Source organism: Procambarus clarkii, chromosome 35 (assembly GCF_040958095.1).
Source record: "Procambarus clarkii isolate CNS0578487 chromosome 35, FALCON_Pclarkii_2.0, whole genome shotgun sequence".
In the NCBI taxonomy this organism is placed as follows: Eukaryota; Metazoa; Arthropoda; class Malacostraca; order Decapoda; family Cambaridae; genus Procambarus; species Procambarus clarkii.
The window spans coordinates 27,677,703-27,692,752 of record NC_091184.1 but is presented as its reverse complement, the minus strand read 5'-3'; the positions used below and the strand labels follow the sequence as shown (position 1 = coordinate 27,692,752).

Below are 15,050 nucleotides of genomic sequence, written 5' to 3'. Positions count from 1 at the left end.
TCACTTGTTCCAGGGGTTTTCTTTGTAAGGTATTTATGCAATAGCCTTACTTTTTCACAAATGATGCCCTCTGAAACACTATCACCCACTAACTCCTTGTTGTGTATCCAAATAACTTTTCAACATCCTTTAGCACTCATAATGTCCTTTTTCTCAGCAAGTACAGTGCATATCGTTGACATAGATTTGTTGTACTGCCTAGCTAGTTCAACAGCCCATGTACTATTTTTCATGTTTACGAATGATCTTTTGTTTTTCCTCTATAGTCATCCTCACCTTTTCTTAGGTTGAACCTTACCACTGACTTTCTTGGGACCCATTATACTGTATATATTTACTTTTATGTTAAAAAGACAAACAAAAAATTGAAAAACAATGAAATTCTTTACAAAGAATTAACGCACGATTGTCACTAAGCGGGAGGCACTGGTAAACTGAAGCGGGTCGCCCATGCCACCCCAGGAACCATGTGCTCGGTCAACTCATACGTGTATCAACAAACTATGCAAGTCGAGGCAAAGTTCTTAACCCTATTTGAATTTTACAAGGAGAGTGGGCTCATAACCGGAAAAATTTGTAAAGAGGAATGTTTGTATCTCATGGTTCCACTGTACAGTACTGTATTTCCAAATAATTGACAATGGGATGAGCCCTGAAATGATGAGCCTCTTGGCCCTGAAATACTGAAATTCTTAAAATTATCTCTTTTTTTGAATACATTGTGTGTCATATTTGCAAATTAGTAAAAATATCAGGAAAATGAGGCGAAACAAATACTTTTTAAAAAAATTCATATATTTCTTATCGACAGAATTTCATATTTAATTCCAATTTTTTGTCCTAAAATTCTGGATAAAATTATTTCCCTATAACTTAAAATTTTCCATACAAGATTCAGAGAACATTTTAAGTATTTTATGCTACACTAAAATGTTAAAAATGGTTTTAAACTAAATATGTTTGCATAAGTATGTTTGTACAAGATCTTGCGACATGCTCCAAAATTCTTATAATTAATGACTTGGGTAATAACAATGCTTATCTCTACAGCAGTTGGTAATAATAGCAACAAATTTAAAGGCTTGATAATTACTGTAAGGGATTTCAATGCAGAACAATTTTTCCCTTAGCTTTAAAAGTGACAAATATCAGCCAACACAAGTCTTGTGTACCTCACGTGAACCCTTTATTGTCACATGATCTAAGCTCTTATCTAAGGGCTAAACAGATTTACATATAAAATTCAACTTTTAGAAATGAAGTACAACTAAATTTTCATAATATTGTATTACTGAAAGGTTATTAAACCATGTAAAAATATTAATACTGTAAGTCTATTTCAAGAATTATGAAAAAATATTTATTTTAGCACTAATCTTATATTCAGTTTTTTATTCTTACAGTACAGATTATGACCACACTTGATGGAATCTTAAAATATGTTTAGGAGGCCAGAGAAGCATCAGTTATCAATCTTCAAAATTTTACAAGTACTGTATTGGACTGAATTTGTCAAAATCATATTTACTGCATAAATTTCTCACATACAATAGAAATTTCAATATGATTTTTGACAAAAAGATACTATAACTGCTGTGTCCCACCAGCCCACCAACACACATTGGACCCGTGTAATGGACTACCCTCGGTGAGAAAATGTTCCAGAGGGATAATTATTGGGTGGATGACAGAGACTTGCTTGCTCAGGACCAGTTTATTTGGGTTTAGTTTCTTGATCTGTTACACGACGAATGAAGATGCAATCTTCTGGCATGGGATCCATCTGCTCTTGCTCATACATGTAGGAACAAGCAATTGCAAGTGTGTTACCTGAATAGGAAAGAAGAAATCTAATTGGAACATTTCTATATTTATCTGGACAAGGTGTAAGGCAGGGAACTACTGTGCATAAAAGACCTGATGTTTAAGCAAGTCATGGCATACAAATACAATTTAAGACTAGGAATACTTGATACAAAATATTTCATCAAATTATTTGTCCAGTAGGTAGGCAGATACACCATTTAGTCACTTTCAAGGTCGTCACGATCACACATCACATTTTCATACCTTCCTTTTAGCCCAACAGCGAAGTTTGACAGATTGTTAGCTCATGATTGCCATGCAAGTAAGCATTTATCAAGGTTAAAGTGCTAAACCAGTATGACTAACACAACACTTCAATATATAGTTCAATCAAAGAAATCAAATGCTATTAAAGTAACAATAGTGAGGAACATGAAAAGAAATTGGCAATGATCATGATGCTTTAATAGAAAACTTAAGACCAAAGACATGAATGGCAGGGTGGATGATCCAGAAGGCCAAAACAATTCCAAAAGGAAATGAACATAAAGAAGCCATGTGTGTGAATCATATAGTGATGGATGGCAGTTGGCCGATGTAAAAGGTACAGAGGAGTACCTGCCCAAATTTGCCGAGACTTTGTATGCCAATACATCAAATATTCTAAGCATCATTCCAAGAGCGCACATTTAATTTATTTCTAGTTCCTATAGTATTTAATAATGAACTGTTACAAAATTGGATGAATTTTTGAACATGAAATTATTCTTTTCACAGACAAAAGGGTACATTCGATTATCGAGACAAATCTAGTGTTTGGACAGAGTTCACTCCTGACCCGTTCAGAAAGCAGCTCAGCCACCTTACTATTGTACCATACAAAACTACTAGTTTAAGCTGCCTATCCAATACATTAATCACAACGATGTAAAAGTGTCAAACATACTAATTGCTGTCTAGGCACACCTCTCACTCCGAGTCATATCCATATATTGTATAGATATCTAACCTTTGTCAACTGATAATTAGGTTTGATGCCAATAAAACATTTTCATTCTTAGAACTATATATAGAAATTTTATAAGGAATACAATACCATCATTACTGAAGCACAGAGATGAAATGGAAGTTGGGTAGCGGTGGAACTGACACAATCTCTTCTTGTTGAACCCGTCCCATATGTTAACATATCCATCAGAGCCACCAGTGGCAAACGTGTTATAGCCATTGTGGAAGCTAAGAAAAATATAATAAAATTAATGTATCAATCTCTTATAATTCCTCCACAAACATTGTATATAATTAATTACTAAAAAAGACTCGTATTGTTCAATTATTAAATTAGTACATATCTAGGGTAAGAATGGTAAAATTTAACCAACTTTTATACGATTTCTAAAATTCTTTTGTGTTTATTGTAATCTCCTCTTCAAATGCATTTAAAGCTTGAAAACTAAAGACCACAAGGCAGAAATCTTAAATTAGTGCAGATAACAGAAAGCAAGAAATACCCACTGACAGGTCAAGGAAGAAGTCCGACTATCGTAAAGCTAAGAGAAAAATTAAAGGAGGAGAGAAAGGGCACTTGCTAATGTCCTACAAGCAATGTCTACTATGATACAAAAGTAGTCACATTCACCTTCCTTGAATTGCTGGCATAATACAAACCTCCCAGGTACTATTTCAGCCATCATTGTAAGATTTCTTAAGCAGCACTTTAAAACAAATTTGAATTCAGCACACTGTTCTATCTACAACATATATGAAGCAGTCAACTTTGTTACAATGATTATTAATGCATGTAAATGCCAACTGCTTAAAGTAGCCGACTTGAATGGGTAAGCGGAGGAAAGGCGAGAAAAGATCAAACCAAAAACAGCAGCCAGTATACTGTACAAGATAATGCTGGCAGCTAACAAACAGTAGCGAGTGTTGGCAGAAAGTGGCTAGCAATCTGTAGCCAGTGTTAGCAGAAAGTGGCTAGCAATCTGTAGCCAGTGTTAGCAGAAAGTGGCTAGCAATCTGTAGCCAGTGTTAGCAGAAAGTGGCTAGCAATCTGTAGCCAGTGTTAGCAGAAAGTGGCTAGCAATCTGTAGCCAGTGTTAACAAAGTGGCTAGCAATCTATATCAAACTACTTAGTGCTGGTAAAGTGTTATTGTAGTTATAACTCAGGTACTACAAAAGGGAAGCAGAGATAGCCTATTTTCACTATTTCCACCTCAACAGGTTTTCAGAGGTCAATTAGTCCATTATCTGCAATCTAACTTTGCATTCAACAACAATAAGGTGAATTTTTCTTATACAGCAACTTAAAAATGTACATCGTTGGTGAGTAGGACCAATAACATACCTGATAGCATTGACTGGAAATATCTTCTCAATGCCATCTTCTTTGAGTCTGTGGCACTTGAAGGCATATTTCTTCTTCTGGACTTCAGGACTGGGGTCAAGATATTCTACTGCAACTCTGCCTTCAATACTAGACACTACATAACCCTGAAAATTATACGTCATTAAATTACCATGCAACTTACTTGCATAAATCTAAGCCACTCCCCTGTCAGAAAAGAAAATGGTGGGGGAGTGGGGGGGATGTGACTTACAGTAGAATATAAAGCTCCTAATTCTTTACATGGATTCAAACTTTGCCTTTCCACCATCATTGGTTCCTCTCTACCTCTCACTGTTTGCATTCATTTGCATGCAGTCTGCTCCATAGCCAACGAACTCCTTCAAAGTTACTGTCTATTGCTTTACTAATATCAAATTACAATGCTCAGCTCAATTTCTGGATAATGTATAATCTTTAACCATTCCATCCAACCACTCCAGTATTTATTTCTATATGCACATCAGAATGTGTTGTGAGTGATTATCATTAATGACAATACAGGTACTGTATAAATCATTTATAAATGGCATGAATCAATAATAAATGTATGTCTCGAATGAATTTGCACTTTGATTTTTAATAGATAAATGCACTAATATGACTAGATAAATCATTGTTATATTACTAATTTAGCACAAGCAATGCTGGATACCCTTGCTAATATTATATAAGACATGATTCCCCAATACAGGAGAAAAAGTATCAAACAGTACACGATGAACAAGTGTATAAATTCTATGTACTGTAATACTGTACCTAGCAATTTGTACATTACCAGGATCCTGCTAGGTTTACATTTAAGTTTGTCTACTACTGTACTGAGTTGAAGAATAATTGAATGACCAACAACCTAAGTAACAAACAACCAGAATGAATCTGAGACATGAATCCAACCAAGTTAATGTGATGACGACTAAGTTAATCTTTGACAAATACCTGTTTATTTGGGAAGCACTGAATACAACGAGTTTGGTATTTAAGTGAAGACTCTCGTCGCTGCTGAGCAAAGCCCATATTGCGCAGATCCCAAACCATCACTTTCCTGTTTGATGTTCCCACCACAAGCTTTTCTCCACTGAGACCCATGGTATACACCTGAAACATTAGCAAAAAATATGTATAACACACAAACACACCAGATACTTCAGAACCTAAATGGGCTACAGGAAGGGCAAAAAATGGCTACTGGAGTTTAACCATGCAGCTGTGAACTTAAAAATATACTTAGGTTTTCCTCACATGTGCATTAAGAAAGTGAAGAAAAATTAATTTATCATGTTTTCCTTTGGAAGTGATAATTAAAAATAGGGAACACTTTCTAGATTTATTATTTGGATACAGTAAGTGCTTTGTTAATTTTACATCAGTATTACATTTTCTTTTATTACAATGAGAGAAAATGTTAGCAGGAATATCTATAATAATATGGCGTATATTAAGTCAGTCTTAGAGTATGAAGATACATTACATATGACAAATGAGCTATGAGGATATGGTACGAGAAGTAAACCTAATGATATTTAAAAATGATAAAACACAACAAGATCACAACACGCAAGATATTAATGTTGACAAAGAAATATTTACTTTTCCAGGTAAGATACATATACTGAATGGGGAAACACAGGTTAAAGTTGAAAAAAACAGGTGAGTGAGAATTTTAAGTAAATTTTGTACTCATATGTAGTGTGACAAACTGGAATGAGCTTGACCCAGAGATAGTCGAAGCAATCAATATTCAAAGCTTGAAAATTAAGTATTATAAAGCACTAGAATGTCAGGAGGCATAAATATACCATTTACAATAGCCGAGGTGGAACTCATTCCTCATCCTCAAGGACAACTCAGCAAGCATAACGGAAGAATCTATTCACCATGACTTGCATCAGTTCTACACGGTAAAATAACAACGTACTGGAGTGAGCGATATGGAAGAAAATGCAAGATTGAACCAGTGAAGAGCAGAGGTGCCATAGGCACAATCAGAAAACACTGTATAAACATCAGAGGTCCGCGGTTGTTCAACGTTCTCCCAGCGACTATAAGAAATATTGCCGGAACAACCATGGACATCTTCAAGAGAAAACTGGACTGTTTTCCAAGAGAAGTGCCGGACCAACCAGGCTGTGGTGGGTATGTGGGCCTGCGGGCCGCTCCAAGCAACAGCCTGGTGGACCATACTCTCAAGTCGAGCCTGGCCTCGGGCCGGGCTTGGGGAGTAGAAGAACTCCCAGAACCCCATCAAGCAGGTAAACAGGTATGAAAGAATAACAATCTACGTAATGGGCCTTGTTGCTTCACACACTTCATCTACCCAATTTCTTACTATAAATTAAACACACTAAAAGATAAAATGTATTATTTTTAGAATGTTAAACTAAACCAAAATACACTAAAGCTGTAAAGAATTATATTTGTAATGTAATATATTCCTCCTACCTTGTTGGGTTGTTGGAATGTGCCAGCTTCCCGAGGTCCCCGTGGATCCCAAAGTTTTACGTTGGAGTCCCACGATCCAGTGATCACCACGTTCACTTCCGGACAAAACTCGACACATCTATTCAAAATAAGGGCCAAATTAGTTCAAACAATACTATAAATACATTCCTTATTACTATATAAAAATTAGGTAGAGCAATTGTTATTCCTTACATGTTTGACCCCTTTCAAATTCCTCCAGACAACCAAGTGTCAACACGTTACAGAAATGTTAAACCATTTCCTGAAGCATTTTTGTTTCTGCTGTAAATGGTTTGAAATTATGAACAAGCATCAATTACCATGCCAGCCTTAACAAAAAGCATTACTGAATATGAATACAGAATATAGAAATAAATTGTACAGAAATATTCTTTATAGATTTGTTTTGGGGCATGGATTTACTGTTTTTGTCCATTTTGGTGCACCTATGAAGTTTCTCTATAGAATTTTTTTATGGAGAAATTTAATTAGGACCATAAGGATACTACATATACGAGAAAGTGTAAAAGTGTGCCGATCTCCCATAGAAAATGTGCTGAAGTGGATCTTCAAGCATTTGTGCCCAAATGAATCTGAATTATGTAGTTAACACAACATTTCAGAACGCTGTACTACATGCGCAGTCATGCAACCTAATAGGAGGGGTGTTTGGTGGGATGAGGGCCACAAATGCAATTTATTAACAAAATAAAGAAGCGAATTTTATGAATACAAAGTGAATGGGGAAACTCCAAAAAATTCAAGTACTGTATGATGAGAATTATAAGGTATGTAAAAATAGTAGATCAACAGATAAGAATCTTTGAAAAGGAAATTTAATTAATTAAGGAAATACATAAAAAGCACAAGAAAAATAATTTAAGCTTTGCATAATACTATGTCTTAAGACATTAAATTACAATTTACATATGGTTCTATTTTATGTATCTGACTCTCATATGGTGTTCATAAAATTATGACATATTTGGCAGCCATGCCATTCATGTTAAAATTGCTTAACATTTCCTTTAAATACTTTTTCCACACACTCATTATCCTGAGCAAACAAGGAATGATTTTTACAGTAGCCAAGAAAGGCATATTTATGAATATAAATTTAAATACAAATATTTTCAGAAATATTTATACTGTACTGTATTTATGAAAGTGTCATGTGCTTAAGGAGTTTGTTAAAATGTACATTAAAAAATTTGCGTATGACCACCCCTTGATGATGTGAATTTACCAAAGTATCGACATTTAAGGATACCTGATTAACCAGGCTGCGACTCATACGTCAGGCTGCAAGCAGCAGCGTCCAACAGCCTGGTTGAACAGCCCAGCAACCAGGAGGCCTGGTCGACGACCGGGCCGCGGGTATGCTAAGCCCCGGAAGCACCTCAAGGTAACTTCAAGGTTATTAGTGACGATGAGAGACCGTATTTCAGAACCCACCTTATAGGGGCATCATGGCCACCCACTACTAATTCTGTGTTTGTATTCAGGTCAAATGTCTTGAGCTGACCATCTAAGCCACCACTGTAAGCATGGACTGCATCCTACAAAGGAAATTTTAATGCCCAATTAATAACAGTGCACAGTACAAAGGCACAAGTTTAGCATTTACTCAAGAAATTTATTCATGTTGATGCATCAATCAATACAAGAACAAAATATTTTAACCCATATTACATCACTTAATTGTATACAGTATCAACAATGGTTGAACTAGTATTTATGGTGGAGAGTGACATGACAACCTAAAATAAATAATTTATATATATATATAATATATATATAATATATATATATATATATATATATATATATATATATATATATATATATATATATATATATATATAAAGAGAAGAAAAAGTTTTATACACAATTTTAATTTTATGGAAAACTCGTACAGGGTGCATTTCACATGGCACAAAAGCATTGTCAAAACAATGGGACAAAATCCATCCCCTAATTCAGAAATGCAGTGTACTCTAAACACTCTAAACAGAATGTCTTATTACTACTGTCACTTGCTAATAAGAAGTATTAATGCATCAACTGCCTACAGTATATCTTAAAAAAGGCTTTAGTTTGTAGGAATTAAATACTTGCCTGGAAACAACAATCAAGGACAGGGCACGAGTGCTGGTATTGTAGTCGCATGTTGTTGTTCACAACATCAAAGAGGCGAACACTCTTGTCCCATGATGCCACCAACAGAAACTGTGATGACGACGGCCCAAATTTCACACTCTGTATGCAGTCGCTTGGTGTGTTCTTAAGACGAAATTCCATACGCGATTCACTCATCTTTCTGAAATACATTAATGAAATCAATTTTAATTCCAGCAAGTTTCTGGCAAAGCACCTTTCATGAGCAGAACACGATGTCTCCACAAGATAAATATCCAGTTTGTCAGACAATTTTACATGTACAAACAGACAGGCAGGATGACATTCTAGGCATCTGAAGGATTATGAACCTGTTTGCTGCAACACCCTGCTTACAATCCTGAATTATTGCCAAAATCACATGGAGGGGAAAAAGTTAAGTACTGTACTATACAGCATTTAAGTACAGTATTTTGTTTAATCTTTATAATTTATTGGTAGAACACTCCTGATAACTCCAAGCAATCAATCAGAACCCTATGCGGCCAGTTGAGGTTTTTTGTCAGTACAATGACAAAAGACTGAGCTGGCCATTGGACTAGTTAACAAAGGGACTGGAACCATTTACTCCAAGTCCAACCAGATATTCGTAAATACTGAATTGTCCCAATATACAGTACTAAACATTTATCAATATTACTATGAACAGTTAGTCTTTTTATATACAAATTTGAAAGTTTGAATTATCTCATTCCAGAGTATTTTAAATAAATTTCAATAGACAACTATTTTTAAATATTTTTTTATAGAAATAATTTAAATTTCCTGTTACAAAATACAGTACTATGGTTGCAATATATTTGGGTCAACTGCACATTTACTGTATGTATGTATGTACAGTATATGTATAGAAAAACAGCTGTACAAATTAAAAAAGCATAGACAAATTCAAATGAATAATCCTCTCAACCACAACATGCAAACCCAAAGAATTCCAGTATTAAAAAGTTTCTAAAATATGTGACAAGGAGGGGGAGTTTCACTGCTTAATATCAGGGAATAACGGAGACCTTCATTGCACCCAAATGTACATGTGTACTGAAAGTTTTAAGGTGAAACATTAATGTTTTCTCAGATATTGCAAGAGCACCGGAAAATTTTGAAAAGGATACTTAGTACAGTATAATACGAAAACAACAGTTGCTGCCACCGAGTCACATTGCCCAATGACTATACAGTAGTTTAGTTTATGATCATGCATCTTTGTTGTACGTTTAAAGTTAACATGACAAGTTTCTCAATATCTCAAAACGAAACAAAACTTTTTTTTTTTTTTTTTTTTTGCTATAAAGCTAAATTTCTAAATTTCTCCACTCTAATAGCTGCCAGGAATATACTTTTTGACAAACTCTAGTAGAGTATTTAAAAAGTGAAGTCGAAACACTGTAGTAGCCTCTGGATATTAAATGGAAACCTTGAGGACAAAAAACAACAATAATACCTATGACAAACCAATACTGCATACTACAGGTTATACCTAATAAAACAAAATGACTTTATGACTATATAGCACTTGGAAGGGATCAGGATAAGGATTTGGGATGGGACGGTGGGAAAAGGAATGGTACGCAACCACTTGAATGGTCGAGATTGAACGCCAACCTGCACGAAGCGAGATCGTCACTCTTCTGTCCAGTTCAAGTGGTTGGGTGGAGGAGCGGAGAAAGAACGAAAAAGGAGGAAGTGGAAAAGAAAGGCAAGGGCAAGAAAGGAAGAGGAAAATAAATAGGGAGGTGGAAGAAAATCAGATTTTCCATTTCCATTAGAGGTTATAAGATAACCTCTCATAACCTGGCTGCCGAAAACTGTCCACCACATTAAAACACAGTACAGTATTACGGTCACCACAAATTTGACTTATAATAAACAGTAACATTTCAGATTAAACTATCTAACACTGTGTAAAGTAAAAATACTAAAATTTTGAAGATACAGTACTTGTCAAAGTATATTCTGATACACTGACCAATTTCAACCAATGCAAGCCTGCAGATTTCACAAATTGAAAACTACAGGTGCTGGAGTTACAGTAGTGAACACATTACAGTAGTGAAAACAAGGGTTTGTTTGCAACCATGAATACTAGTTGCATTCCCCTTGCAGTGTTATAATACAGTACAATGTTGTACCCCCAAACTTTTCCCCAGTTGTGTTTAGAGAAAGGCTGTCTACAGCTTTTAATACACTAGTTTTAAAAAATAAATTAAGCCTTGTTTTAAATAAAAAATTAATTTTTTTTTGTTCAACCTATTACAGAATCTCATAAATATTTTTGTAATATTTGTTTGATATCATTGGAAAGACAATATGCATTTCTATCATAACATGTACAGTACATCATTTTGATTATCTAAGAAATATCAATGAATAAAACTTAATGAATTTGGCAAAAGTAATTAAAAAAAATTTGAAATATGCCAAATATTAAACATTTTAAATTTAGAAATAACACTACACAGTGTAGCATTGTTACACTGAGCTTTGTGTGAAAATTTCATTATAATGAAAACTAACAAAGATGATTTAAATGAAAGAAGGAATATTTGAATTTTCCTGCCCAAAACCCTCAACAGTGTATTCAATTAGTCTGATTATGTTTCCAAGTTTTCAGTTTAATATATGATTACAAAAACAATAGTTGGCAACTCCAGTATTGACACCCTTGCCTGCTGTTGTCAGTGGGAACAATATAAAGAGTTGCCAAATTTCTGTCAAATACAGCTAAAATGTTTTTGAGCTATAAAAATTGTAAAGAAAAATGACGGTTCATTTAATTCATTTAATGAAGCTCAAGACAGAATCTAATATAGTTTTTAAAAATCTGCCTTCAGGGGGCTACCATGGCTCAAAAACTAAAAAATTAGGCATAGGGGCCTTCCTTACACCACCATATGAAGATCTTTAAAAGTTTCAAGCTAATACATCCAGATATTGCATGCAAAAAATAGTGGAGAGAATAAATACCCAAGTTATCCTTACTAGATATACCTAATGACATACTATTTCATTCAATAATAACTGATGTCCTATTTACTTTCAATTTATCATTAGATTAGAAGGAATGAAACTTAACAAAATTCATGCTGACGAACCCTGCATTTGAGCTCTGAGAGCCTCGGTACATTGCGCCGTCTGGAGATCACCGAGCTTCTGCTGGCTACCTCATGGCCTATCTTGATTGTGCCTTATGGATCTATTATAATTGTATTAGAGCAGGACACGCACAAGACAAAAGCAAAAGGTCTTTATATATTTATTCACCAAAAGATATTCCTTGTCTAGGAAAGGAAGATAATGAAAAGTAAATGTTGTACTTAAAAATCATATTTAGTTGGAACACTATAAAAAATATCCTGCAAATGGTTCAGAGCCAAATCTGCACCATTGCATATTATAAATGAAAAACCTATACCTGTACTTTATTTATTATAAGTAAGAATGGCTTGATGGTGTACAGGGGATCTCTCAGGATCATTATGTGGGTCTTATGAACAAACCTTGCTGAATATCAGTTATCCTGACCGAGTGACTATTTCTCGGTAACTACAAGATCATTCATACCGTCTTTAAAAAGGTGCCATATTATCTAGTGCGCATACATATGCTCTTGTAGCAATACCTTGCATGTCTGCCTGGCTTTGTCATTATCCTGATAAGCTGCTTAGGATCACAAACTGTGTGGTAGCAAATGGTTCAGAAAAAGCATGTGTACTATAAACTAGTGAAACTTAGGACAAAAAAATTAGTACTCATTGTTATTTACAAAATTGATATGCAATTTCTGGAATCCTACAACAGATTTTGTTGTAAATTTAAGTGTCATACAATATTTAAAATATCTTATGTACTGTACAGTATATGCATTACTCAAAACTAAATTTCATAAGCAATTAATAACAACAAATTTCTGCTACTTACGTCATTCTTATTTAGATTATTTGTAGATACAGTATTTCAGGAGAAACTGCCCACACCCTGAAAAATAGTAACAGAGCATTGGGGACAAGCAAGAAATGGATATTGTATGCAACGATCTTGTTTAAAAATTTTGAAGGCAAAGACTAAATTTAAGTGCCTCCATTTAGCCTATTACCTTCTCACTATCTCCAACATTACAAAATACAAACATATCTAAAAATAAACAATTAGACTAACGTTTGCAACTTTGATTTAGGCAAGTTTATGGACACACATTTATAAACAAATTATCTTCAAATTATGCTTTTTTATTTACTGTATTCAGATTTTTGCTTTTTGTTTTAGGAAGAAGTGGGATGATAAAGGTAGACACAGAAAGGTGCATTATGAGTACAAAACCATGTGGTTGATGACCTCAAGAGCCAGAGTTGGATGCCAGCTGGAACAAGTCTCCAAATGTATAAATACAGTAGTTCATCAGATTTTAATCGACAGTGGCTCCCAAAGTACAAGCCGCTGAATGTCATCATCCACGGCAAGGAACCATAACCGATAACACGACCAGGTCGTGGGTAGTACATGTTACGTCATTTTTGAAAAGTCGATTACTGTAGATGTAATGAATTATACAAAGGTCATTATATAACTTATGTATTGTATGCCCTATATGAAAATGTATTCCTCACCCACACCCAAAATAATAGCTGGTAGACAGGGTTCTTTGGGCTAAATCTTGCCCTAAACTAGGCAAGAATACATCCACACATTAACTGCAGAAAGCAGATTGTTTGCATAACCATCTGTCAAAGATGCAGAATCTTCACTGACAACCTGTTTTCTTAAAGCACATCTTACAGATAAGCACTATAATTTTTTTTCTTGCCTGTCACCAACTCTTACACATTCAGAACAGCAAGGAATATTTATCATGCACACTCACCCCTATCCTGCTCACATCCATATCCCACACCACAACCATCTGCTTATATAATACTTTCACAACCTGTTTACATAATTTATATACATACTTGCATACATATATAACAGGTTGTGAAAGTCAAAATAAGCAATAGTTGTGAAAGTCAAAATAAGCAATGGTTTAAAAATGAAAAATAAAAGAATTATAGGGTTGATAAAAGAAACTTATCAGGATTATTAAAGTTTCCTCAAGCCATTTCCTCAAGCTGCACACATGGTCACAAAACCGACTAGCCAGGAGACACTTGTATCCAACCATGCCAGAAATACACACATTGGAGTGTGATGACTTGGATAGGATACCTGCCAGGATACCAGGATACCTGGCTTTCACCCAGGAGGCCCAGGTTCAATTCCCAGCATGGGAATGAGTGTATCCTCGGGGCAAAATTTAAAAAAAATTGAATGACTTTGAAGTGAAGTTAACATACCACTACTGCTCAGGTGATGAGTATGGGGAAAGGTCGTGATATTATGAATTACAATGGAAATACAGTACCAATATATCATATTTTTTGTTAACACGATAACATATGATAAGTGTGTCAAACGTATTGTGGAGTTTGAGCACACAAAATGTGTAGTCCTGACAACAAGCATTTTTTAAGGGAGAAACAATGGTACGAAACGACTCTTCTGACCCGCGTAAAGACCTCACTAAGTCTTCCTGGTCCCTGAGCTCCCTATCACAACTTACACCACAGTATACTGCATTAAACACACACCACTGGTATGGTGGGACCCAGGAGATAACGCTCGACCCCGTGAATAAAATCAGATTGGCGAAATAGACCGCAGGCGCTGGACAGCTTCCAACACAGCTCAATGCAACTCTCCTTACTGCCGTACACGGCTTTATTACCATACTCTGCTAGTAAAGTCGAGGCGCAGGTGGTGCCTGAGACAGTGCCAAGTGGAGCCTCCGGGCAGTAATGAGGGCCACTCACCTGTGAGAGACGTGTAAGGTAAACCAGGAATAAGATTCAAAGCGTGGCTGGTGTGCGGGAGCGAGGGTGCCGGTGCTGCCCTCTCCCCGCACGCCTCCCAACCACCCGCCCCTCACACACTACATTTACCCGAATTTACCTGAGGGACACTATCTCTCTAGTGGCCTCGGCGAGAACTGGAAGCCGGCGGCTTGTCAATTGTTCCCAGTTCTCGTCGTAATGGCTTGGCGCTTTCACCTGATAATTTATTCATTCATTCCCCCCCCCCTTCATTTGTCCTGATGATTTTTATTGAGATGGATTTTGAAATTCAACAGAATTTTGGCATTTAAGGCTTCGGCGGGTCGGCAGTCCCATAGATTTAACTCTA

At 35.6% G+C, this 15,050-nt stretch overlaps 1 protein-coding gene across 6 annotated transcripts; it reads right to left on the bottom strand.

Annotated features, from left to right (window-relative positions):
• Window positions 1–774: 774 nt before the first annotated feature.
• On the bottom strand, window positions 775–14,807 carry Bub3 (mitotic checkpoint protein Bub3). 6 transcript variants are annotated; one of them, XM_045759001.2, is made up of 10 exons: window positions 14,681–14,807; window positions 12,756–12,812; window positions 11,930–12,030; window positions 8,778–8,979; window positions 8,115–8,218; window positions 6,639–6,756; window positions 5,136–5,294; window positions 4,158–4,303; window positions 2,903–3,042; window positions 775–1,830 (listed from the first exon to the last, which is right to left on the bottom strand). In XM_045759001.2, the coding sequence occupies exons 3-10, from the start codon at window positions 11,959–11,961 to the stop codon at window positions 1,715–1,717; spliced, it is 1,017 nt and encodes a 338-aa protein (XP_045614957.1). In that variant the 5' UTR covers window positions 11,962–12,030; window positions 12,756–12,812; window positions 14,681–14,807; the 3' UTR covers window positions 775–1,714. The 6 variants fall into 6 exon arrangements, with proteins under 6 accessions (XP_045614957.1, XP_069192313.1, XP_069192312.1 ...); XM_069336212.1 differs by lacking the exon at window positions 14,681–14,807 and adding an exon at window positions 14,596–14,611; XM_069336211.1 differs by lacking the exon at window positions 14,681–14,807 and adding an exon at window positions 14,459–14,580.
• Between the last annotated feature and the right edge of the window lie 243 nt (window positions 14,808–15,050).

Coding starts and splice junctions, on each gene's coding strand:
- Bub3 (XM_045759001.2), bottom strand. CDS start 11,961: ATGTACCGAGGCTCTCAGAGCTCAAATGCAGG. Junction 8,980..11,929: donor TCTCAGAGCTCAAATGCAGG/GTTCGTCAGCAT, acceptor AATGTATTTCAG/AAAGATGAGTGAATCGCGTA. Junction 4,304..5,135: donor AGTGCTTCCCAAATAAACAG/GTATTTGTCAAA, acceptor TATAATTTTCAG/GGTTATGTAGTGTCTAGTAT.